The sequence below is a fragment of the Globicephala melas genome, chromosome 8, assembly GCF_963455315.2.
Source record: "Globicephala melas chromosome 8, mGloMel1.2, whole genome shotgun sequence".
Lineage (NCBI taxonomy): Eukaryota > Metazoa > Chordata > Mammalia > Artiodactyla > Delphinidae > Globicephala > Globicephala melas.
The window spans coordinates 37,221,440-37,248,707 of record NC_083321.1 but is presented as its reverse complement, the minus strand read 5'-3'; the positions used below and the strand labels follow the sequence as shown (position 1 = coordinate 37,248,707).

The 27,268-nt window shown below is 41.0% G+C and overlaps 2 protein-coding genes across 3 annotated transcripts; one reads left to right on the top strand and one right to left on the bottom strand.

Annotated features, from left to right (window-relative positions):
- Nucleotides 1-625: 625 nt before the first annotated feature.
- On the top strand, nt 626-1,199 carry MISFA (mitochondrial sheath formation associated). The gene is given in 2 exon segments (XM_030864352.2): nt 626-694; nt 1,107-1,199. Coding segments are annotated over 2 exon segments (162 nt in total).
- Nucleotides 1,200-5,499: 4,300 nt separating this feature from the next.
- SPTY2D1 (SPT2 chromatin protein domain containing 1) lies at nt 5,500-26,811 on the bottom strand. 2 transcript variants are annotated; one of them, XM_030864912.2, is made up of 7 exons: nt 26,657-26,672; nt 19,081-19,169; nt 16,342-16,456; nt 13,355-15,112; nt 11,323-11,494; nt 9,778-9,855; nt 5,500-8,819 (listed from the first exon to the last, which is right to left on the bottom strand). In XM_030864912.2, the coding sequence occupies exons 4-7, from the start codon at nt 15,033-15,035 to the stop codon at nt 8,726-8,728; spliced, it is 2,025 nt and encodes a 674-aa protein (XP_030720772.2). In that variant the 5' UTR covers nt 15,036-15,112; nt 16,342-16,456; nt 19,081-19,169; nt 26,657-26,672; the 3' UTR covers nt 5,500-8,725. The 2 variants fall into 2 exon arrangements, with proteins under 2 accessions (XP_030720772.2, XP_030720771.2); XM_030864911.2 differs by lacking the exon at nt 19,081-19,169 and having other exon boundaries at nt 26,657-26,811.
- Between the last annotated feature and the right edge of the window lie 457 nt (nt 26,812-27,268).

The window sequence follows — 27,268 nt, the reverse complement described above, 5'->3', positions numbered from 1 at the left end:
GAACCAGTGGACAGGAGCTGACCAAAGGAACTGAAGAATGGTATAAAATGGTGGTGAGACAGCCCTTGAGATGGGAGGGGAGGGATTGCAAGGACAGAAATAAAGAGTTCTCATTTCCCTAGAATTCAGTTTTGTTTCACTCACGGCTGTCATAGACCTAGGAACACACCTTTCCCAATCCCTGTCTCTAGTCTAAAGAACCCAACTTCCTAACAGGCAACTGGGCCCTGATCTGGAGCATCACCTGTGTGACCTAGTGCAGGTCACTCAGGCTCTGTAAACCTCAGTTTTCTCATTAGTAAAATGGGATAAATAATAGTACCTACCTCATATTGTTGTTGTGAGATAACGCATTCAAAGAGCTTAGTTTGCTGCTCAACTGCTGGTCTGGGGGCAGTCTCTCTGACCTGTTGTGGCCTGGGCCATATAATCAGTGATGTCACAATGCCCTACTAGACTCCAGCTTCTCTATTAGGGAGTTGCAGATCCTTTGGAGCTAAGGACTGGAACTGACATGCGAGACCTCTCCCAACTGAGGGTTTCATGAGCATACTCCTTTGTCAAGATCTTGGTGAATAGTCTTTTGCTGTGCAATCGTGTCTTAGAAATTGTTTTACTTATTATCATGATCGTGCTTGGCTGGATGCTTTCTGTTGGATTTGCATGTTACATGGGCACATTTCCAGAGTTTGTGGTAAGGAGTGACCTTGCCTGTTAATCCCTCGTAGTCAGTCCTGGCTCTGGCTAACCCTCCCAGCTGGCGTTTCTGACCAAACAGGAAAGATAGTTGGGGTCTCACCACTAATAAGAGGTCAGGATGTGGTGGGAACAAAGTTTCCCAGGCTACTTCCCATCCCATTGGGACATCGTTAAGCCTTTCCCCCTCCACTTGGGTACTTAACATCACTTATTTCAAAGCACTATGGAATTTATAAGGGGTCTGGTGGAGACAGTGCCTGACTTCTGGATTTCAGGCCAAGTGGATCAGTGGTTGCTGGGAGGAAAGGGAATGTGGACATTGGTGGGACCTTTTCAGCAGCCCTTCCAGTCACATACAGAGCCAACGAGTTGGGCCAGCTCTGCCTTTGAGTTTCTTTCTTCCTCAGCCTCCAACTCTGAAATGGAAGGAGAGGTAGGCTGTTCAGGAGAGCAAGACACACCTGAGGAGTCGGATTTTGGATGAAGATCTGCAGCTGTGAGTGGGCGTGAAGGTCTGTTGGGCTGGATTCTTCCCTTTCAAGAGAACTCAGTGGCACCCTGAAATCTCAATGGAAAGCTTACATTCCTCTGGAAAATAAAATAGACTGCGGAAGGGGAAAGAATTTGGGGAGTACTGCTGAGGACAGCAAGCCCTGGTTCGAAGATTTGTCAATAACCGTACCTCAGGGGTATTCTTTTCAAAGACTGTTCCATCTATTAACTTATTTTCTCCATGCAAACTCTGTAACAAATTAGACCAGCATTTTTAATGCCCTCTTTGGCAGACGCTGAAACTGGAGTTAGTGTAAATTTGAGTTCAAGTCCTAACCTTGCAACTTCCTAGCCATGTGACCTTGAGAAAGTTCAATCTCTCTGAACCTCAAGTTTCTTCCTCTGTATAATGGAGATGTTCCAGTACCTTTCTGTTTTTGTGAGGATTACATTTGGGAATTCATGTAAAGCATTTATTGCAAAGCTTGACAATTAGCATTTAGTAAATGCTAACTTAACAACTAGGCAAAATAATGAACCAGTCAACAAAGAGTTACTGGTGACTATACTTACCTAGGGCCACACAAACCAACCCATTTGTGAAGCTGGGTGCAAGCATAGATCTCAGGACTTAATACCTCTCTCACTCATTCCACTAGACCAGCCTGCCGATAGGAAACATTAGTAGCCGTGTCCTTTTAGCAAACCATTTCCTGGGTTTCTCAAATCCCACCCCGTGTCATTCAGACCAGTTTTTTCAAAGATGTTCCCATTGTTAAACTTAACTCTAAGAGTCTTAGTAATATGCCAGTTACAGGAGCAGGTTTTCTGGGAAGCTCCTCCAGAAGGCATGGGTATCTATCAAGTCCCAGGCCCATACTAGGAGCAAGGCATGATGGTGGTTCTTTTGTTTGTTTGTTTTCTCAATCTGCCCCAGAATTTCTATGAGAGTATTGGCCCAACAGTCAGACCTGTGTGGGGTGGGGATGCAGATGGAGGCACTGGGCACTTGTTCAGCTTGAGCCACTGCCACAGTGTGATCCTGACCAAACCACTGAAACTATTCTGTGCCTCGGTTTCTCCAGCTATGAAATGGGCATAATAGCCCATCCTCCTTTTCTTCCCTTCTCAGGGAAGTTGATAGGAGGCTTCCCCTGCACGATGAGGGTTTAACTGTGCCATTTTGCAAAGTGCAAGATTTTTCTTCTTTAAATAGCCTAACAATAGTATTTAAGTAATTGCTTATAGCGTACATACCCAGTCACTCCTCCCAGTTAATCCAGGGTGTGTTTTATTTGGCTTTGTTCACAGCAGTGTTTTTTTTTTTTTTTTTTTCCATCTGATTGCATAAAGCAAGTAGTCAAAATTTTGGCAGGTGATGAGTTAATAAAGATATCAGCTAGATCCTAACCACACAGAGTCACTAAAGAATGGGGCCCTCCTGCTAAGGGCTCTTCAGCCTCTACACATCTGGCATCCTGGCCAACTGTCCCATAGCTACTCACTCTGATCCCCAAGGTCACAGGAGCTGATGTCACAATTGGTGTCTGAGCTCTGACCACCAAATAGCCATGGCGAGCCACTTCAGGCCAGACTAGACCACGAAGCTCCTCAGCCAGGAGCTATCATGCTGGACCATCCACCACCTGGTCTTGAATGAAGACAGCCCAGTTTCCAGGACTCAGGGAATAGAGCACCACACCTTTCAGAACCGCCTGTTTCCCCCTGCACACACCACCAGCTCAGCAAGAAGCCCCACAATGATCGTTGTCTTCTGGATGCTTCTCATTGCAGGAACGATGTGGAAGGGATATAAGTATCCCCCAGGAGGGGTAAATGTGCCTTCAACCGTGTTCTCTCTTCCCACTTTGAAATGTATTCCCCGAGATAAATGAACTAAGCATCAAAATCCAACTTTAGAAACAAATACTCTCTTCTTTATTAAGTTATTGTAGCATACCTACTTCTATTCTTATTCACTATCTACTTAGAGTTGAGAGAGTTCCCTCTTTCATGTGATCTTTTATACATCTTTTCCTAAGAGTCTTTACTTTTTTTAAGTTCTTCAGTGTCTTTCAAAAAAACTGGAGGTATAAAGATATTTCAGGCCCAGACTCAAAGCTGTCTGACAGTGCTGACCTAGTCTCATGCTCATGGGACACTTTATATGTTCAGCCTTCTATACCACTTAGCCCACACCAGCAACCCACGCTTAACTGTCCCTCATCAGGTAAACACTGGTCTGTAAAACGGTTCTGGTGGCAGATGTCTCTTTCCTCTCTCCTCCTGTTAAGACCTTGGATGTTCATCTTTTCTTTGCCTCTTGTCAGCTCCCACACTGCTAAGCCCCTGTGGCAACTGGGATTGGAGGCATTAGGTGAGACAGAATTGGACACAGCTACCCCTGCCTGCCCTTGAGGGCAGCTATCTCAGCCCCACACCCTAGCAAGCACTCGACAAGACCCACCTGACATACTGTTTTCTTCCCAGATTCCGGTGGAAATAAGCAAAGATGATCCTGGTGAAGTAATGCAGCTCTGAAGCTTTCCTGACCAGCTGTGCTGTTCCTGTTGGTTTCACATAAAGTAATTGCATACCATTTTGTCACATTTTATGTAACAAGTTACCACACTTTTTTTTTTTTTTTTCAAGTTACCACACTTTTAAAGATGAAGACTTGGTATTCTGTTAGCTCAAAACAGGGAGATGGAGGGTCGGGAGGTAGTTGGGTGGATGGGAGTGATTGGGTCCCCTCTGCTTCATAGTCTGTAAGAGTGGCATTAAGACTAAGATACCTACTTCAATTTGTCCCCTATTCTGTACCCTTGAACATAGAAATCCTCTAGAGCTCTTTAGACCTATTTCCCACATAATACCTTTCTCCTGGGTCCAAGGTCCAGGGTCCAGGCAGGGGTGAAAAATGTAAATGTTACGGAAAGGGTTAGAGATTGCAGCAACTTTAAGCCTATTCTCTGGGGGTATTTCTCTGTGGCCTTTTCACAGCTATCATTAAGCCCAAAGCTTACACCACGTGGGGAAAGGGCATTTTCATATTGGGTGCTAGATACTCAACTATACAGTATTTTAATCCTTATAGTAACCTCAGCCTCATTTTACAAAATGGCAGAAATGAAGTTGAGAGGCTTAAGTACCTTACCAACCCACACAGTTCTCGGTAGCAGAGTCAAAATTAAGGTCCAGGTCTTCTCTTTGGTATGCTTTTACATGCCAAGGAAAGGAGCCACGCAAGAGAGGCTGGGTTATCCAAGATCTTGACTACCTCTTGGTTCAAAAGTCTTCCTCACCTGAATAAACAAGAAGTTGCCTTTTCTTTTAGCAGTGACTGCTGCTGATCCAGGCAGCATGTGTAGAAACAAAAGCTAACCGCCCAGTCCTCAGTATGATGCAGTTTGAGTTCATGAGACCAAGAATGAGAACCTAAGTATAAGACCCATGCAATTAATGTGGGTGTCTGAGCCCTAGGATATTCCTAATGAGCCCTCTAAAAGTGGTTTGAGCTTTCTGACCCTAAAAGAAAGAAAGAAACCCTAACAGGAGCAAATACTTTTAAAATAAATTATATGGAACTGCTCCCATTCTGTGGTTGCTTTGGGATGACCAATGGTTTCATTGTTCAAAAGTTTACACTTACCAACAAAGTAGATCTTTGGTTACACAGACAGCATATTGTTGATGACTATTTGGCATTTGTTTGCTGAAGTATTTTTAAGTGCCTCTATGCACTGTATGGATTACTTTTTTTAATAGAAAAAGTGAATTCAAAATTCGTAAGCAAAAATTTATAATTTATAAATCTAGGATACTAGCATCTTTTATGATACTTGTATGACCTAGACTCAACACATTCCATTGAGTTAAGTGCCTACATTCTCTGGCTGCATGGCTGTGCCCACTTGCCTCATATATTCCTAAGGACTCATCTTCCCAGCTATCTCAGGCTCTTTGTATTATAGGGGATTAGAACCACTCAATTTCTTGAAAAGAGGAACTATATACCCAGTTCTTCTTCTTCCCTTGTTCCCCGACTATACCTCCAAACAGTTCTCCTAACTTGGGTGTCTGATACCAGAATAGTTCTCTAAGCTGGTGGTGCAAGAGGGGAGAGGTGTCAGTGGCAGGGGCTGAGCAGACGGGAATGTGTAAGGGAGAAGGAACAGAGGTGTGTGTAAGGAGGTAAACCCCATCTCTGAAGTCTGATGAGTCTACTGGGGTTTCTAGCTGGAATAATGTTCAGGGTGATGAAATAAGGAATATGAGTTTTAGTAAATAAATGCAAACCAGTGAAAATATCAATAAAATATTTTTAATGCCTACAATATCTTTTATACATAAATTGCAAAACTTTTATCTGTATATGCAAAAGTAGATTCTCTTGCAGGTCAACAGCACCAGAAAACAAGCTATGCTATGTAAATGTTTCTTTAAACTTGATTTGTCCATTATGTAAAAGACATGGATTTAATAACTCCAAAGACATCTATATTCCACTCTTAATCATACACTAAACACCTGAATATTTATTTCATCACATCCATTCACAAAATAAATAGTAGTCTAATATATTCAGCACATTGAAAATAATACAACCAGTCTCTCTTCATATATTTATTCTCTTTCCAAACATGTTTTGGTCTCCTGCTATATCTCAGAAATGTACTAACAGCTGCTTTTAAGTTATAAAATACAAAACAGTATTTCTTGGAAAAGATCTTGGGGATTACATTAAAAAATGAAATTTCGAGTTCCCATAGACTTTCTTGTTAACAGTCTTTGAACCTTCTCACGGCACACATGTAAGGCTGCCTGACATGTCGTAACCCTGGCCTCCAAATGGACATAATTGCATTTACAGTTTAGAGAAAATACAAAGACAAGTTCTGAAAGTAGCCTTTAAAGAAAGTCCCCCCTGCTTTGACACAGCAATACCTAAAGCAAGTGGGACTGTGCAATCAGAGCTATATGAGTTTTATGAAAACTACTTTCCCTTCACATCGTATTTGAGGATGCCGCATCCATGATCATGTAACATTATTACAATACTGAAATAACATTACTACATTCGTGACTTAACATTATCCAATAAAAGGCACATCTTCAAATATTAATAAAATCTGAAAATCAAAACAGTAGAGGACACATTAAAAATCAAGCACTTAATTTGTAAACTTGATAAAATAACAGCCTATTCCAGTTTCTTCAAAGGTTTGTGAGCTTTTTGTAAGAGTGGTCAGGAGATGCAGAACAAAATGGAAGACAGGATTTGGAAACAAGGCTAAGATTAAAAGATTCAGAACCTTTTTTTTCCTAATGAGCTACAGGAGTGCCCTTTTATAATGCTGATGCTGAAGAAAACTGAAATCAACAGCTGTATTATAGAAGGAGAAATGCACCCAGAGGTGATGACACATAAGGACACAACCTGACTTTTTCTACCAAGTTCTGGAACTTTTAGCTAGCACAATGGTGCCTTTCTGTACAAATAACTGCACAATGTCATTGAGTAAAGTGCTAGTAAGCTTTAAGCCACCAGAAATCTTTCAGCTGTGACAAGCACTTGATCGCAACTACAGATTTCAACGAGTCTGAATAGTGAAAAAAATATATTCAAGCAAACTTTTGAAGGGGAAAAAAAAAATCACATAAGTGACAGCAAAAGAAATAATGTTCCAAACCTGTTTTATTACATGGAATATCACACTACCCTTGAATCAGTTTCACTGAAGGTATTTGAGATTGGTAGTCAATAGGCTTTTCTGCCACCAGTGTTTAACGGTTCTATGTGATCATTAGAAGGGTGTTATTCCTAGTGATGAAGACACCTTTCATAGGATTCAACCTCAAAATTAAGTTCTTGCATTTTTAAAGTTTGAAACTCAATTCAAGATGAGTCAAAAGTCTTAAAAGGACTGGTATTCCCATTAAGGATGGGTCATCCCATTAAGGAAGGCTAATAGTGATAATCTATAACACCCAAAGTTGAGAATAAAGAAAGCTTTACGGATAAAAAAGAATATACAAAAACAACTTTTAGACCTGTTGAAGAGTAAGGATTCTTGTAGGATAACCTCACCTACTTCCTAATCCCCACCAGTCAATGGCTTAAGATAGCCACAATGTTTATTACAGAATTGTTCTACAAGCTTATGTCCCACTGTCCCTAACCCTCAGAGTCAAGGACAAATGCTCTCTGGCATCATCATACCTCATTTTCTGTTGCTGACTTTACTTGAGACTTGGCTTCTCTCCAGCCAGAACCTAGGTCAGCCCGATTGGAAGTGCTTGGACTTGAGGCTTAAGAGATATAACAAGTCTATAGATATGACTTGAAGAAAGGTGAGAATGAAGAAGTTCCACAGCCTAGTAAATACCAGTAACAGGGAACATCCTTTCCACATGGGAAAAAAATCTCTTCACAGTGCATAGTTTGAAATAAAAGTGCAATATGGGCAAAGAGAGAAGGTGGTGGTCTTGATACACATGAATTTAGTTTTTGGTTTTTTACCGTTAATCACTAAAGAATTTAAGATAAAAATACACAGTCATTAACATGCAAAGGTCCAGGGCACCTTGGATTCCAAAATATCTCTATAATGGGGGAGCGGAACGGGGAGGAGGGGAGCCTCACATGTCACTTCCTTATTTTTTAAACTATTATTACTCTTCCAAATCTAATGTTTGAATAAAATAAGTATTTTTTCTTCAATATAAAAATGAAATTTTTAGATAAAAATCAAACAGCACAGTGACCTTGTCTATTTTACACTAAAGCCAACGTAACAATAAATCTGAAAGTAAACCCTGGAAAAGAATTCTTATATAAAATGGCATAACTTGTATTTTAACTTGGAAAAATTTTTGTTAATTGCCTGATCACCTAAATTAGTGAATAAGAATGCTCAGCATCCAATCCATGAATAATGCAGAATACAATTTATTCTACTTTTTACTTCAAAGTCACAGAAATGACATCCATATAATTATAACAGCTACTCTACATTTTCAAGTTCTCAATCCAAACATATAGGTTAGGACAGGTCACTTTATTGCTGGCAGCATTAATGCAAGGGCCAGTTTCCTCATCAAGACAAAATAGATTTGATTGGCAGCCAGGCAGTGCCGTACTCACACATCAGCAGAATTACGGAAGTAAAGGAGCAATCCTTTTGTTTTTTCCTTTTAGAGTAGCAAAGGAATAACGTAAGATTGGCTGACTTGTGAGCGGCCCCACATGAGAGTGCATAGCTCATCAGGATCAAGGGTGGCACCTGTGAACAGTTAGCTTCGTAAGAGCACTCACTGGGTGTTATGTCATCTGCATTACAGATTTCACACTGGAAAGTATCTGAAAATACTTTATGCTCTAACGACAGCCTGCAGATAGATGACAGTATGCATTCCTTCTCCTTGAGTACCCAAGTAGAATTCTAAAATAAGGGGCTTCTTCAGTCTGAAGGCAGGACTTCCTTGCAGCAGACTGTTTTCAGAATTTCACAAAAATAAATAAAAGCAGCAGCTAATGCTTCTTCAGCTTCTTGGCCTTTCGACGTCTCATTTCTTCTTCTTCACGTCTCATTTCGTCTAAATCTTCTTGCATACCTAGTCTTAAACTGTCAGGGAAAAAAAGGGGGTATTTATCAATATACATGAAATTACCACTCTCTTTAAAAAAGCAAAAATGAAATTTCAACTGGGAGCTTACATGGAATGTGCTGATGCACTCAAAATGCCTCAAGCCTTTACCACTGAAAACAGACTAAGCAGGAATATTTTTACCAGGAGCCACTGCCACTGCCTCAAGTTATAGTGGAAAAAAGACCTTACATGTAACCTCAACACCTTAATATTCCCATTACAGTAATAAATATAAACCATCTCATCAGCTTTAAAAAATAAAGAACAAGAAACATTTATTCAATAAATAACATTCTTTTCTTTTCCCTTCCCAACACTTTAGTTTGATATTTTATCTAGTTAGAGGAGGGACGGCAAGAGGGAGAAAGAGGTTTAATATTCTGAGCTGAGAATGAGGTGAATTATTTCACCAAGTTAACATTATACACAAAGTAATCATTTGTTACCCCTACGCAAGAAATGATCATTTATTTGATATCAGGTGGCCAAACAGGAATCAGACATAGGGAATTTCATATTCCTCAACAGGTCCTTGAGGCCAGCGGTGGTACAGGTTAGCAAGACTGAGATGTATCTGATGTGGAAAGGGAATTAAGGATGGGGAAAGAAAAATAACATGCTACAATGGGATCAGGGGAGGCCTCTAGCATTTATTGTGTGCCTACATGGGTGAGTCACTGCACTGGGCAACTTGTACACATTATCTTAATCCTCACAAAACCTCAATGAATGAAAACAGTATATTCTCAGTTTACAAATGGGAAAACAGATTTAAAAGGCTAAGGAATTTGTCTAAAGCCCCACAGCAAGTAAGTAGGATTGGAATTCAAACAGCATGGCCCAAAGCCCCTGCTCCCAATGATGCAACTGAAGGAGGGAACAGAAAAGAATTTTTAGGACATTTCTGCACAAACGTGTTACATCTGTGCTTACCTCTTTGCTTCTTCCTTCTGCTGCTCTTTCCAACTACTCTCCATGTAACGTAAGGCATAATCGCTTTCATCTTTGTATCTGATAAGAGAAAATCAAAGTTGTTAAAAAAAAGAAAAACCCAATTTTCTAAAGGAACTACATCCTCCTGTTTTTAAAATCAACATCGTTATAACTAAATCAAACATACATTTAGGATTATTCCTCCTTGTTTGGCAGACAGTGAGGTGGGCAGAGGTTGGGTAAAGGGGAGATTCTAAAGTAAAGACAAATTAAATGACCCCTTAATATTTCCAGAAGGCAACTATTCCTGAATCTAATTTTGATCAAAGTACCAATCCAACAACGTTTGCTCAACTCACTCACCTCTATTTACATGACAGTTTATATTAAAATCATGAAAGCACAATATATATGAAAATTATTATATATATATTAATCTCTTTGAGTTTCATGGATTCAGAACAGAGATTGAGGCAGATAACAGCTTGACCAAAAGCATATAGCTAACTTATGACACTACTAAGATTAGGTTTTTAGATCTTATTTTTAATCCAGTTCTTTCTTCTGCTAAATTTTTTTTAAAGACCTTTTCTTACTATTGCCTTCTAATTTCTAATATCCATGACTTCAAAGGAGAGGGCAAGTGCTGACAGATTTACTTATACAGTTGGCCCTTGAACAACATGGATTTGAACTGCATGGGTCCTCTTACATGAGAATTTTTTTTCATACTACAGTGCTACACAATCCATGACTGGTTGAATCTACACATGTGGTTACCACAGATAGGGAGGAACTGATACACAGAGGAACCATATATACGGAGGGCTGACTATAAGTTACTTATGGATTTTACCTAACCCCTATATTGTTCACAGGTCAATTGTATACTACCTCATTTAATCCTCCCAAATGTCATTTAAAAAATAACTTACTCAAGTTTACCCAGCTAGTAAGCTGTGGAACTTCCATTCAAACCCCGAGCTTTGCTCTATATCAGTGCTTCTCTAACTTTAATGTGCATGTGAATCACTTGGGAACCTTATAAAGCTGATCTGGATTCAGATCTAAGGTGGGGCCTGAAAGCCTGCATTTCTAACAAGTTCCCGGGTGACGTCAACGTTGTTGGTCCCACACTGCTTGCTGTTCAGGGACCACACTTTTGAGTAGCAAAGTTTTTTACATCAAAGAAAAGCAGGTGTCAGATCAAACTGGCTTTCAACATAGCTCTGTGGATGGCTTTCTGATTTCAAAGCCAATCCATTTCTACTACACCATGCTGCTTCACTCTCATTAAATATATATCTTATAAGGAGAACAGTTAAAAAGGGATATTTTTTGGCCCTCATACAAGTAACTACACAAATAATTCTGCATTAATTCTTAAATATTAAGTGCCAAAAAAGTAAATCTAAACAATCATGCAAGGATTCCTAATTAAGAATTGTATTCAATGCCTCTACTATTAATGTTTATTTTTTTTCCCCATAGCATGGGATTATTCAAAATAAAAAGTATATATATCTAAATCTTCTTTAGCCTTACTTTTTTCGGTCATAGCCAAAGATTTCTCGAATGTGCTTGGATATTTCTTCCTGAGGTTCTCCTTCATCTTCAATAAAATCTTCCATTTCAGAGTCATATTCATCATCATCTTCCTCCTCTTCATATTCTCGCTGCCTTTTGTAACTACCAGGGAAGGGAAGCCTTTGAGGACCTAAGAATAGAAAAGCCATTATTTATAAGATCATTAAAACTTAGTAGTCCCAACAAAGTCCTATGTAAGCTGAGATTTTAAGAACTCATTAAGATGGTAGCCTCGAAAACCAGAGCCAGGGTCTTCCCTGGTGGCACAGTGGTTAAGAATCCGCCTGCCAATGCAGGAGACACGGGTTCAAGCCCTGGTCTGGGAAGATCCCACATGCCACGGAGCAACTAAGCAGTGCGCCACAACTGCTGAACCTGTACTCTAGAGCCTGCAAGCCACAACTACTGAAGCCCGCGCACCTAGAGCCTGTGCTCAGCAACAAGAGAAGCCACCACAATGAGAAGCCCGCACGCTGCAACTAAGAGTAGTCCCTGCTCAGCACAACTAGAGAAAGCCCGCGCACAGCAACGAAGACCCAACGCAGCCATAAACCAACCAACCAACCAGAGCCACCAACTGGCCCCCAGCATGAACTCATTACTACATCATCCCTGTTGCTTCATGGTACCCACAAGTAATAGAATTCCTGTCTATCCCAGGGCTTATTAGAACTGTTAAATTTTCTAGCTTAGTAGTTCCTACTCTTTTGGATTTAAAAGACTAGTACAATTTCTTTAAAAAAAATTACAAATCACTAAAGGATCACTAATTTTACTCATGCCAAGAAAAGATGCCAAAGGTAACAATCTACCATCTATTATCACCATAATTCCATTAAAGTTTTAAAAAGTCCAATGAAGTATGACAGATTCTCAGATATGGATAATTGTTCAAACTGAGCAAGTCTGACTTTAAGGAAAAACTCACTTCATCATCCTAATTTCTGTCATTTTGTCAAAAGACTGATTAAAAATTCTGCAAAAGACAGGCACTGATCAATAGACCAGTATCTAGGAAAAACTGCTTTCTAGTCCTTGATTACAGACACTCCCTTTGTTGTTCTACGGTTGTTTTTAATATGCGTGGCTTGTCTCCTTAGCTCGGAGTTTCTTTAACTTTAGCACTCTGACATTTTGGGCCAGATATTTCTTGGTTGTCAGGAAGCTGTCCTGTGCAGTGTAGGATTTCAGCCTGGCCTCCATCTACTAGATGCCAGTAGCATCCCATCCCCAGTTGTGTCAATCAAAAATGTCTCCAGACATTGCCAAATGTTCACTGGGGACCAAAGTTGTCTTTGGTTAAGAACCAATGTTTTGACTGAATTAGGTAGTTTAAACTATGGAATCTCATCTTTTGTTTCTTTTTATATTCTCCATGGTGCCTAACAAGTGCTTCAACAAATCCTTAATACTGTGTAGAAACTCTGACCTAGCAGTTAGTAGGTACCACCAATGATCCCATACCTTGGGACGGCAGAATCCTACAGGACTGGTAGCTAGGGCCACTGTAAGGAGCAGAAACACAAGGCCACCTAAAATAGTTCCTGGCACATAGTGGGTGCTTAACAAATATTTAATGGACAAATAATGCAACAAAAGGCTTCAAGCTTACAAATACACGCCAGTCCTTGAAGACACGTGTCCATAGTCTTCATGAAGAGGTAAAGATGAACTCATTCATTGAACCACAAAAGGCATATACACTCACCCTGTCTTACAAACCCCATAGCTAAGTTTACTGCACTTGGAGACATTACAGGAGTAAACACAGAAGGCCCTAGATAAGTCTCTTTCTAGAGACTTTTCCAAGCCATGGTTACTAAAGGAACTCTCTGGCATAGGACAGACAAAACATCAGGATTCTATCAACACAAGAATACATTTGAAAGCACATAGAAGAGTTCAGAGGCTCTTTGGTTATATAAAACAAAATATTCTTTCCAATTTCCTAGTGACAAATAAATACTTTTAGGGGGAGGGGAAATTTTACCTTGGGCAGATCTGTAGCCAGATAAGGCAGGCTTCATTCCATTCATCTGTCCATTGCTGGATCGGCTGATTATATTCTTGGAAGAAATCGTTTCTGAGACAACAGTGCATTTGGGCTTCAGAGAGGGACCTGAGGTACTAACTGTTCGCCCAGGTCCAAAGCTGCTCACTGGTCTACCAGGGCCTGAACTGCTGACAATTCGTCCAGCTGGAACTACTGATTGGCCAGGGCCATTGACTGACCGCCTAGGGGCCCCTGAGCCACTCACTGGTCGTCGAATGTCATGTGGACCGCTCACAGGCCGCCCAGGGCCACCAGAGCTGCCCACAGGCCGCCCAGGGCCACCAGAGCTGCCCACAGGCCGCCCAGGGCCACCAGAGCTGCCCACAGGCCGCCCAGGGCCACCAGAGCTGCCCACAGGCCGCCCAGGGCCACCAGAGCTGCCCATAGGCCGCCCAGGGCCACCAGAGCTGCCCACAGGCCGCCCAGGGCCACCAGAGCTGCCCACAGGCCGTCCAGGGCCACCAGAGCTGCCCATAGGCCGCCCAAGGCCACCAGAGCTGCCCACAGGCCGCCCAGAACCACCGGAGCCACTGGTAGGTCGCCCAGGGCAACCTGAACTGCCTGCAGGTCGACCAAGGCCACTTGTACCACTGACTGTCCGTCCTGGGGGATTTAAGTCACTGGTTGGCTTCCTGGTCCCACTGACTGATTGCTCGGGTCCTGAGTTGGAGCTGCCATTCTGGCGCCTGGGCACGGGGCCAGAACTAACTGTGGGCTGAGCAGTTCCTGTGCTAGGCCTCCCAGGGGCCGAGCTGGAGCTGCTGCCTGGCTGCCTGACACCTGGACTCTTGGCCTTATTGTGTGGGGTGACCATGGGTCCAGGCCTGGAACGGCTAGGATGAGGAGATTTTTTGGCTTTGTGCTCAGTAGCAGATTTTGGAGTCCCTTTAGCAGAAGTCTTTGGGATACTTGGTGAAAAGGTGCTGGAGTGGGGCTTTCCAGCCCCATTGAAAACAGGTCTGTCACGGCCCTCACAAGGCAAGGGTTGGGCGCAATTGCCAGATACTACTTTGGTCCTTTCTCCTGGCATGGATTTGGATGAAGATAAACGCAAGTGTTTCTCATTAGATGTGCTGGGTCTGGATTTCTTCTCAGCATAAGGAAGGGGAGTACCCTTGGAAGAAGGATGCGTGTCTCCGGAACCTTTGCTAAGTTTTGTGCCCACACTTTCTTTCTGAGAGGGTACTTTTCTGGTTGGTGGTAATCCTGCATCTATCTCAGCTTTCCTTTTCCTCCGCTTTTGTTCAAGGAATTCTCGCTCCCTAAGTTCTTCTGCAGTCATAGGCCGCTCTTCTGTCTTCTTCACTACCTTTATCTCCACCGGTTCGTACTGCTTTTTCTCGGCCAGCCTGAGTAGATCATTGAAGTTCATGAGTGGTGGGGCACTTTTAAGGGGGACCTTTGGCTTGCTCTCAACTTTGGGAGGTTCTTGCTCTTCCTCATACTCTTGCTCTGACTCTGCTTGATTGTATTCTAAGAATTCATCCTCTTCCTCCATCTCAAACTCTTGGTCTGTTCCCTGGCTAGTGTGGGTTTGCATTGCCTGCCTCTTCTTTGACTTCTCCTCAACAGGAATCCCATTGTAACCATGGAAATTATCCTTTGTCCTCTTGGCCATAGCTCTTGCTTTCTTGTCATGTTTTAGCTCAATTCGCTTTTTCACTAGTTCTTCTTTTCTCCTTTTCTCTTCCAAAGCTAAAAGAGGCAAAACAACATATTATTTCAGGGTCTCGATAACAGTATGTTTATCTGAAATCAGTAGGTGGCCAAAACCAAGCAACATTCAAGTTACAGTTTGAAGAAGTTTGAAGACATCTAAGAATCAAATGAGGAAGTCATTAAACAAGTATCAATTTGAGTCATCTTTACATAATGAGTGGGTCACATATGGGTTTTTCTATATGACTAAGCAAGGGAGAGTCTTGGCTTTTAGCTTTAAATATAGAAAATAGTTCATACCAAATAAATATACCAAGTTAAGAGAATATTCGTACCCACTTAACAGTTGTTATTAATTATGAATCAGTGGATACTTAAACTTACTGAATTAGTTTCCTTGTCATTTGCATAAAGTAAACCTACTGCTTGAGTTTACTCGTTTTACAAAAGTGTCCCTATTTTAACCTTTTAGGTAGCACTCTTATTTATTTTTTTAATCTTTTCGGCTGCGTTGGGTCTTCGTTGCTGTGCGCGGGCCCTCTCCAGTTGCGGCGAGTGGGGGCCATTCTTCACTGCTGTGCACAGGCTTCTCATTGCGGTGGCTTCTCTTGTTGCAGAGCACGGGCTCCAGGTGTGCGGGCCTCAGCACTTGTGGCACATGGGCTTAGCCACTCCATGACATGTGGGACCCTCCTGGAGCAGGGCTGGAACCCGTGTCCCCTGCATTGGCAGGCGGACTCCCAACCACCGCGCCACCAGGGAAGTCGCTAGATAGCACTCTTAATAACATATTTTTAAAAATTAAAATACAAAGTAGGTAGAAGCAGATTCAGAACCAAGGTCAAGGGGGAGTTCCCTGGTTGTCCAATGGTTAGGACTCAGTGCTTTCACTGCCGTGGTCCCGGGTTCAATCCCTGGTCAGGAAGCTAAGATCCCACAAGTCATATGGTACAGCCAAAAATCAAACAAACAAACAGGAAAAGAACCAAGGTCAAAGAATGGAGTTCTTACTGGAGAGCCAATATGGCCAATTAGAAGATATGGTCACTATACCCAAAAAGCTTTTAATTTAAGAGGAAATAAAAGATAACATCCATACAAATGATCAACATTAGAATATACGTAATGCTATAAATACAGCTGACTCAGACACACACAACAAATCCATCAGCCTGTTATGACATTACAAACATCCACTGGTTAGGTACAAGCTAGTTGTGAAGACAGAAGACTTTAAAATTGAGAATAAGGCTATAGATTCATACCTTTTTTCCTGAGCTCTTCTTCTTTTCTTCTGAGAAAAGCCTGGACAGCTGCTGACTGGACACCCTTAACTTTCGGGTCTTTTTTGGGAGGCCCCACTGCCAAACTGTATCTTTTCTAAAAATAAAAACAGAGGAAAAGTTATACACAATTAACTTTGAAGCAATAGAGAGGTTTAAATGTTGACTGAAAAATCTATTCTGAATAATTAAGAGATCACATAACCCACATGAAAACTTAGCTATAAAATTTCAGGCTAAATATGATTATACATGACTATTTTTAGGTGCAGAGTTTCTTTCAACAACCTCAATAATACATAAATGAACAATTGAGAGAAACACTATTTTCAGGCTATTTTCCCAAAAAGATACCTGGCCTGGGGGGACTGAAAAAAATCACCACTAAAACAGATTGAGTGCTTTAGAATTCTGATTTAAAAGCTTAGCCTTCTTCAGAACTTTCCAAACAGAGAAAACTACTATCACAACTGTTTTCCTCCTGAGTACCCTACTCCAGATGATTTTCATAGCTGCTTCATAGGTTACTTTGCTTTCAACATGAAATAATGAGATTCTACTCTGACCATGGGCAAAGCTGGTGGCCAGCCATAGCCAAAAAGCATTTCAAAGAAATTTAAGCAGCAAGAAGGGCCCAAGTCTCCGTAACCTTTAAGTGCAGCTCTATGTTCGTTAAAAAATATTAATTTGCCACACAAACCCTTTTAGACAGGTTTCCATGTCACCCAAAAAGTACTAACATTATCCTGGAACAGATGGTATTTCTCAGGGCTTTGATTTTTATCTAACTGCATTGGGAAATGACTAAAACTAGAATAATGTTCATTTAAACTATAAAAGGAAAAATATTTCCTTTTATTTTATCGTTAGAGAAGTATGATAAACAGAGCTAATAACTCAGACCAGGATGATTAATCTCTAGGACCATTCCAAATTAAATTTATGGGCTAGGAAATAAGAATTTTTTAATGCCCTCCTTCTTTCATCTTAGGCAGATGACATTCTTATCCACTCAACCTGTTGCTGTGCTAGTTAAGAAACACTAACCTATGAGAACAAATTGAGCTACTTAGGAACCAAAAAAGTGACTCCCAAAATGTGTATGAAATTCCTGGAGGAAAGCCAAAGGACTCATGCTTACTACACAGCTGCCAAATAGAAGGCATCCTGAAACAGGCCGGAAGTTCCAGCTAAGTTAGTCTACCAACAAAGCAGCTGGCCAAGGAAGCAGGCCCTAATCCAACCTGAAAATCCTACGTGATAGCAATGCTTGAGACCTGACACATCCCACATAGAGAGAAATTCCAAAAGAGAGCATCCAGATTCCTTTCCCAGTCCCCTTGGCTGTCATAATAAAATCCTTTAAGAAGTCCATATCTTTGCAAATTTAGTTGCAATCCTTTCCATAGTGGATTGCGACCCAATATGTAAAGGAGAAAGGAAAGGGAAAGGAAGACAGGAGAAAAAGAATATTGCTTACCTAACTAGATACATAAAATTTATCATGGTTTACAAGAACCTCAAACATAGGCCTTATCCACAGGAAACTCACGTTTTCTTAACAGAAGTGCTACCATGAAGATGATTCAAGTTGCATAAGACACATAGACTCATAAGCAGAGGCACACACTCACTCTACCCCATCCCATCAAGTAGATATGTGAGAAGAGGAAGGGTGGATTTGTGTTGCCAAGGCTCAAGATTTTTCTGTCCCTGCCAACTACATAGCCCAGAGATTCACCTGCCAAATCAGAGCTTACACAGGGCTCCCCCTACCCCAAAATGCCAATATACACATTAGTGTTAATTATTTAAAATAGGATTGGTTTGTTACCTAGGTATGACAGCAGCAAGTGAGCACTTCCTAATTTGATTTCAGGGTAGACATCTTTCTTCCTATCCTGGGACTTAAAGAGGTAGGTAATGGGATATGACTAGCAGAAAAGCTACTCTTGACTGAATACAAGCACTGAACGAGAAAACCACAGTGTCAATGGGGCAGTTTAATGCCTTGTTTACTAAGCTTCAATCATTCGCATATCACCTTCATGATTTTTGCCCTTTTATAGTATACCACTTGTATTATTATTTACTAATTTTAAGAAAACATGTAGATCAAACACCATGACTTATTACTACAGCTTTACCTCAAGCAATAATACCCATAAAATGACAGGCTTGAATTTTAGTTATATTTTTCCAAATCCTATCAAAATATATAACTTAAAAAAATGCAACTATGAGAATAAAACGTATTTATGTATCACCTAAAATCATGGTACAGCCAAAGCTACGTGTACTGCACTTTGGGAAACACCGACTGGGAAACATAAGCACAAGAAAGGCAGAACACAATAAAGAAACAAGGGAGGGGGTTCAGGAACTCGGATTCACTCAGGAAAGAATCCTAAAGACTACTTTGAGCTTTTTTCAAAGTATACACCTATTTTCATCAATTCACATGCCAATTTCAAATTCAGCTTTTGTTTTTAAACACTGCTAAGTATCCCTTAAGGATACTTATTAAGCTGGCCTCACATTTAACCCAACAATTTTGCTGTCCTTGTCCTGTCCGTATGATGGAGAAGGAATTCAATAAATCTATACGACGTCTTACTTTGCGGGCCTGCTGGGAAACAATTTAAGTAGGACAAGGTCCTACTTGATGAGGCTTAATCTTATTTACTGACACGAGCTGAGTCATAATTAATAGTTTCTTACATCCTCTGTAGCTTGATGCACTCAAAAGCAGATACCAGGAGAGTATTAAAATATTCTCTTAGGCAAAGTTGAGATCAAAACCTAGAAATCTGGGGAGAAAAAAAAAGGGTTGGGTCTCCAGAGATAATAATGATCTTCTTTTTTAACATTTTTAATGAGATTTAATTCACATACGATAAAATCCACCCATTTAATATGTATGACTATATTCATAGAGTTGTACAACCATCACCACTATCTGATTCCAGAACATTTTCACCTTCCGAAAAAGAAATCCCTTACCCTTCAGCAATCATTCCCCATTCCCCCTTCACCTATGCCCCTGGCAGCCACTAATCTACTTTCTGTTTCTATGATTTGCCAGTTCTGGACATTTCATATAAATGAAATCATGCACCTAGTGTACCATTACATAGTGACTGAGATGCATCATAAAATAAGGTAAAATTTAGAAGCCGTAGGTAAATGATTATGTAGATAATTGATTATACAAAGTAGGTAAGATTTTTCAATTAAAAAAACTTTTTTTTCTTCATCTGCTCCAGAATTTCTACGTGAAACTCTCTCTCATCAGATTTTACTGAACACTTACAAGTGTCATCAAAACACCAACAGGGTTACTACCCAAGGCTTTATTAGGCTGGAGTTGGAGAGCCGGAGTAGGGAGCTAGATGGATTCGAGCTTTACAGACGGCAACCTTCCTCACCACCCCACTTCCGACAGCAGTAGCTCCAGCCTGAGCGCCAGCCTGCCCAACACATTCCAGACTTGCCAGCCCCCACAACCACATGAGCCAATTCCCTAAGACATATCCGACTGGTTCTGTTTTTCTGGAGAAGCCTGACTGCTACAGTGGTCTTTCCTATCTTACTACTTTCACTTAGCATAATGTTTTCAAGGTTCATGTTGTAACATAGTCAGTACTTCATTGCTTTTATGGATGAATAATTTTTCATTGTATGGATATACCACATTTATCTAATCATCAGTTAATGGATATTTAGATTGTTTCCACTTTTTGGCTATTATGAATAATGCTGCTGTGAACATCTGTGTACAAGTTTTTCTGTGAACGTGTATTTTCCTTTCTCTTGGGTCTATCACTATAGACGTTCCTAACATTGAGCTGGCTAGACTTTTGAAAAAGGGGTTGCAGTCAGACCCTGGTATTAGAAGATTTGCTGTAACAGAATATTTTATTAGACAGTCTCCTTCCCCCACAGAGGTGCCCAGCAGAGAACCATGTGTTGAAAAGAAAGCTTCAGGCTGGGATTACATTATATTCCATTTAATAAGGCAGGAGAACTGTCTGCACTTTCTCCCACATCAGATGGTCACATTTAGCTCTAGCAGCAACACATCAAGATGCATCCACCAATTCTGTATCTGACTCAAGGCACCAGGCTGCTTCATTGTTTGAGCTTCATGAAAAGCAGCTGGACAAGAGTTTCTTTTATCCTAAGTGTATCCATTTTATTATACTGCAAGCCAACTCAGTCATTCTGCTGGGCCCCAGTGAACGATCCACAACAGTGAAAGCTCATGCCATCGAAATACAGTATCAGAGATTTTGCCAATATTTGTAATTCTGAAGCCAAGTGACCTAGAAAATATTAAGTCACTTTTAAACACATGTGTTCCTTGCATTGAAACTATACTGTCATGGTCAGATTAAGAAAATAAGGAGCTTTCAGTCTGGAAATATATGTTCACCAAATATGTTATATTAGAATCAATAGTCAATTCCTTCTTGAAAGCTGTTCTTTACTCAGGAGATAATATATTGTTGTAATTGTAGAAAATATAAATTTCCTGATGGTTTTATATAAATTAGAGGTTTATCATTGGTTACAAATAGGAGTTAGAAATATTCAAAGAATATATCCAGGACTTCCCTGTTGGCGCAGTGGTTGAGAGTCCGCCTGCCGATGCAGGGGACGCGGGTCTGTGCCCCGGTCCGGGAAGATCCCACATGCCCTGGAGTGGCTAGGCCTGTGAGCCATGGCCGCTGAGCCTGCGCGTCCGGAGCCTGTGCTCCACAACGGGAGAGGCCACAGCAGTGAGAGGCCCGCGTACCGCAAAAAAAAGAAAAGAATCCGCCTGCCAATGCAGGGGACATGGGTTCAAGCCCTGGTCCAGGAACATCCCACATGCCATGGAGCAACTAAGTCCATGCGTGACAACTACTGAGCCTGCGCCCTAGAGCCCACGAGTCACAACTACTGAGCCCGCGAGCCACAACTAATGAAGCCCGTGCGTCTACAGCCTGTGCTTCACAACAAGAGAAGCCACCGCAATGAGAAGCCCCGTGCACCGCAATGAAGAGTAGCCCCCACCCGCTGCAACTAGAGAAAGCCTGCGCGCAGCAACGAAGACCCAACGCAGCCAAAAAAAAAAAAGAATTTATCCTTAACTTTAATAATGACTGCACAACTTCTACAATCCTCTCAAAACATCATACTCAGGGAATGAATGCAGGCCTGGAAAACCACTGATTTGCATTAGGCTTGCTTAGCTGGGTAGCTAAGAGAGTGAAAATAAAACCACCAAAAAGCATGCTATTCGAGACTGCTATGGGGTCAAATGTAAATTTTACTATTATTGTGTTTAAAAAATATACCAGATTATATAAGATGTATTAATAGTATCAAATAGATACCTCAGAGCCTCTGGTCCAACCTCATGTTAGAAATGGCCCCCAAAAGACAACTGTGTATTTACTGTCTATCACTCACACAATTTGTAGCAGTGTCTGAATTAGAATCTAGGTCTCCTGACTCAGGGGCAAAAGTGTTCCCACTACAACATGCTTCACTTCTAACCTAACCCCAACATTTTCATCTCTAGCTCGAACCTCATTCTTAAATGCCATTCCCTAATTTCTACCTGCCTCTTAGATCGTGCCATTACCCCAAACAGGTCCACCACTGAACTTTCCCTCAACCTCAGACTCTATTTCTGTTAACTATGCTGGCACTCTCCCAAACAGGCTGTATATCTCTGTCCTCCAGTTTCCATATGCTGTTAGTTTGGTCTTTAAATTTCTCTCCCATCAGACTTTACTGTACACTGAGAAGTGTCATCAAAAAAACAATAGGGTTACTGCCCAAGGCTATATTAGGCTGGAGTTGGGGGTAGGGAGCTAGATGGATTCAGGCTTTATAGAAGACAACCTTCCTCACCACTCCATTTCCAAAAGACTCTCCTCATTCAACACAGGGTGGTGATTAAGAGCAAGATCTCTGAAGCCAGTTTGCCTGGACTACATTCTCTGCTCTGCCATGACTAACCCTGTCACTTATTAGCTGTGTGACTCTGGGAACGTTTCTTCATCTCCCTGGACTTCAGTTTCCTGATCTGTAAAACAAGCTTCCATATATAGTTATTATGATGATTAAATTAATTAATATACAAAAAGTGCCTAGAACAGTGCCTGGCACAAAGGAAGCACTATAAATGTTAATTGTTGTTACTCTTATCCTTATTATTCTTAAAGAGATTGTCTAGGTAGTGATGGGGAAGAGAAAGAATCTCTGTGGGGCAGTAGTTTCTAAAAGACCCCTTCCCTAAAACACCAGTTCAGAAGTACTGCTCCAGGCTAGAAATCTAAAGCTGCCCCAGGCACTACAAAAGTCATCTTCAGATCTAAGAGTGGGAAATAATCCAGTTATAATCAACTATCGTCAAGGGCTACAAAGTGACTGCCTGCAGAAACTTTTTTGTTGGCCTGTACTATTCTTTAAAAGGAAGTACAGATGGACAAAAAGCACATGAAAAGAGGCTCAACATCACTAATTATTAGAGAAATGCAAATCAAAACTACAGAATGGTCATCATCAAAAAATCTACAAACAATAAATGCTAGAGAGGGTGTGGAGAAAACGGAACCCTCCTTCACTGTTGATGGCAATGTAAATTGGTACAACCATTATGGAGGACAGCATGAAGGTTCCTTAAAAAACTAAATATAGAATGACCATATGATCCAGTAATCCCACTCCTGGGCATATATCTGGAGAAAACCATAATTCGAAAAGACACATGCACACCTATGTTCACTGCAGCACTATTTACAATAGCCAAGACATGGAAGCAACCTAAATGTCCACTGACATAGGAGTGGATAAAAATGTGATACATATATACAGTGGCATATTACTCAGCCATAAAAAAGAACAAAATAATGCTATTTGCAGTGACATGGATGGACCTAGAGATTGTCATACTGAGTGAAGTCAGACAGAGAAAGACAAATATCATATGATATCGCTTATACGTGGACTCTAAAAAAAAAATGGTACAAATGAACTTATTTACAAAACAGAAATAGAGTCACAGATGTAGAAAACAAACTTATGGTTACCAGAGGAAAGGGCGGGGAGGGATAAATCAGAAGATTGGGGTTGACATATACACACTACTATATATAAAACAGATAATAAGGACCTTTTATTATCTAATAAAATAGATAATAACGACTGTGTATAGCACAGGGAACTGTTCAATACTCTGTAATGGCCTATATGGGAAAAGAATCTAAAAAGGAGTGGATATATGTATATGTATAACTGCTTCACTTTACTGTTCACCAGAAACTAACACAACATTGTAAATCAACTATACTCCAATAATAATTTTTAAAAATTTTTAAGCTTTTTAAAAATAAAAAAGGAAATATAACCAGCACAAGGAATATAGCTTGTATTTTATAATAATTTTATATGGAGTATAATCTATAAAAATATCAAATGACTATATTGTCACCTGAAACTAATGCAATATTGTAAGTCAACTATACTTCAATTTAAAAAAAAGGAAATGTTACTACTATAAAGTACCTATATTCTTACCCTCAAGGGTCTATAGCTCCCCAAATCCTTATATCCTTATATGAAGGCTTCCCCTTACTTTTTGATCTGAGGGTCACACCAGAGCTACAGTATCTTGTCTGGGATGATTTTCAGACTGATCGTGAGAAAGACCATTTAACTTGCCTCATGCACTACAAGCCATCAATTATAGTTACTTGTAACCTGTAAGAATCCAGATTCTAAGCTCTTCTATTATACTAAACAAGACAACCACTTTGTTTTTGTTAGAGCAACCCAGGGAGAAAAATATTAAGGGCAAGGTTACCAAAAATATCTTTCCTCCTTTAAAATAAACAGAGCTAATAACAGTGACTGGTTACATCACCTTGATCAGCTGTTTTTTTGTATTCAGTTTTCCACTGAGAAATGATAGCATGCCTAATATTTCTAGGCATGATGCAATCCTTATTTTATTTTAACTAAAACATTATAAAGGTAACTATTTCTCTTAAAAAGAAACAATGTAAAAGAAAGCTGTCTCAATGGGAACTGTTCATTGCTTTTCAAGTCAGATACAGTAGACACATCTTAAAAATAAAAGCCCTGCAAACAGTTCCAAATGGCTGTACAGGTGTTTCAGCTTTTAGCCTCCCTTGGATTTTAGTCCAATCAATGCTAGTGTACTTCTTTTCTGTAGCAAAGGTGTGACACAGGAACTTGATGACTGAAATCAAAAGTCAGCTCCGATAGGATCCAAATGGAAGGTGGGGGAAGAGATGGCTAAAAGAGAAACATGAACCAAGCACTAGAGAGGGATGGAGTTATCTGCAATTACTGCAAAGCCTCTGTGGTTCTCAGACCATAATTCAATCAATAAAGTTTTTGTCAAGCAGGGTGTGTGTGTGTGTGTGTGTGTGTGTCCGTGCAGAAATGTTTTTCTTGACTTGGATGGTGGCTTATAAGGATACTTGCTTTGTAACAGTCTTACACTGTACAATACGTGTTAGATTTCACAAGTGATAGTGTGCTCTAAAAGGCTTTACTTTGAGCTGATAAAGCAAATATTCAATAACTTAAAATAATTAGATGAATCGAGTAAAAACAAGATAATGGATTAAATTAAATACAATCTTGCTCTATTCCTCAATAGTTTCTTCTGTGACTTACTTTCATCTGAAGTAAAAAGATAAGAGTTATAATGCTGATAACTAAATCAAACTTCCAGGCTTACTAGCTTTTGGGGTGGGTGGGAGGGAAAAGCATGCTTTCATGAAGTACATGCCTATGTTCATCTATTAAATTTTAAATGACCGCCAATTTACCCATTTCCCTTTTTGCTTTCAATCTTTGTTATTCCAATCATAGATAAATCGATAATATATATATTCTGAAATACAGACATAGTTTGAAAACTTCTGCTCTAGAAATATGTACTTTTCTCTCAGCAACCATTGGTTTTTAGAATAAGAAACGAGTAACTTGGTTCTGATTCTTCCACAGAATAGTCTTCGGCATCAGGGCTAGTATTATCTATCTCTGACCTCCACTGAAATTGAGTAAGATGTAGAATGAGATATGGACCTAATTTATGCAAATATGAATGTTACTAGATCCAATATCGACTTGTCTAGGAAATTTACAGATGCAGAAAGTAATTCTGTCATTCAAGATTTCGTAACTTCAAGATCATTCGGAGTATTTGGGATGGGATGTGAATATATATAATAAGCTGATGAATATCAGTTTTATTTACCAGTTATTTTACTATTTTTAGATCAATATCTTCAAAAGAGTAAAAAGAATGAGCCAGCCTCAAAAGACAAGAAAAGCACAGGGGAGGGAAAAAAATATTGCAAATATACAAAAATCTAAGAAATGAATAGTGAGAGCTCAATAAGGTCCAGTTGAATTGACTTTAAAAGAGAGCCATTTGAGCTCTACACCTCATCGCTCAAACTGCAGGTAACACAATGCAATCTATCGGTTTACAGCTGGGCTGTGGTACCCTCTGATGATAGAGAAATGATTAGTTTATGCAAAACAGCTACACCCCCGCAAAGCAGGCACTCTCACTCACTACCTCATTTAAAGTCTTACACCGCTCTGCGAATATTAGCGAATTAGCAAACCTTAGTGAGTAAATGGGACCTAGATTTGAAACAAAGACAAATCTGGAAGACCACAAATAAATGGAAGCTGAAACTATTTCACTCATTCTGTTGGCCAAGGATTTCGTGGAATCCACTCAACTCCCGCCTTGGGAGGTGATAATTCAATCACCTGGTTGGTTGGGAGTGGGTGGGACCACAAGTCAAAGAACTTTTTTGGGAAATCACAAAACGTTTGACCCAAAGATCAGCGGGAAATCGCCTCAAAAGCTATCAGGCCAAGTCCCTAAAATTCCTGAACTCCCCAACCTCTGGGTTGAAGTTTACGCCGAAGCTAGAAACTACTAGCGCTAGATTCCACTATGTGCCAGGCATGGCTCTACTCACCAGCGCAAAGTTGCAGGGTGTTAACAGCCTAAAGAAGCCGCTCGTCAGAAGGCTCCCGCCTCGCATCTCAAGCCCGTCTTCACCCCCAGTACTCAGAAGTACATGTCCAAGAGAAAAAAACAAAACCACCAACCAACCAACAAACAAAAACGGCGTCCAGGTCTTTCCTTTCCCGGAGCCGACAGACGGATTCCTGGAAGTTCCATGGGCCACACATTCGGAACTGAAAGTCCAGGATCTCCTACAGTCGCGCCCCGGCTGGTACTTACCGGCACGTTGTTGACACCTTGTGCTTTGGAAGCTATCAGGAGAACTTCCCTGAAGTCCATTCTGGCCGAGGCGGAGGGCTGGGCCAGCCTCTCGGAGAAGAGTGAATCTGCGCCTTAGCGAGGCGACCAGCAACATCCGAATGAACTGCCTGACCAACCCCTCTCCCACCCCTCCTCTGCACAACCACTTCCGGAGCCTTCCAAAGCTGTCTGCCCACCCCCTTTCCTCCAGCGGCCAGTACCCTTCCAGGTCCGCCGCTTCCCTCGCGATTCTTTGGCGTAACTTCCGCTTTCAGGCTCGAGACACGTAGAAACGTAGTACGTGGCTGTTGGCGTCGGCTCGAAGGGGCGGGACTAAGCCCTTCACCGACCAATGAGACTCGGCCTAGTAAACTGTGGGGTGTGGCCAAGGGAGAATCGCTACCCTGAGGGCCTTGGCTTGAGGCGTGACAATTATGATGCTCATTGTGAGCCCTCGGTAGGGTGGGCGAGGTGAGGGGTTACCTACCAGGCCTGGGTTCGCTGGGTGTCACAGGTGGACGCTCAGGTTTGAGACGGCGGCGTCCCAACAGCAGAACCGACAGGTCTCGAGCAGGGGGTTTCAGTTACCCG

Bases quoted from the DNA above. Each gene is read 5' to 3' on its own strand.
- SPTY2D1 (XM_030864911.2), bottom strand. From the start codon at position 26,716: ATGGACTTCAGGGAAGTTCTCCTGATAGCTTCCAAAGCACAAGGTGTC. The intron at 15,113-16,341 runs GTATGAATCTAT...TGCCTCTTTTAG, and splicing joins AGAAGAGCTCAGGAAAAAAG to CTTTGGAAGAGAAAAGGAGA. The intron at 11,495-13,354 runs GTAAAATTTCCC...TTCTATTCTTAG, and splicing joins TGGCTACAGATCTGCCCAAG to GTCCTCAAAGGCTTCCCTTC.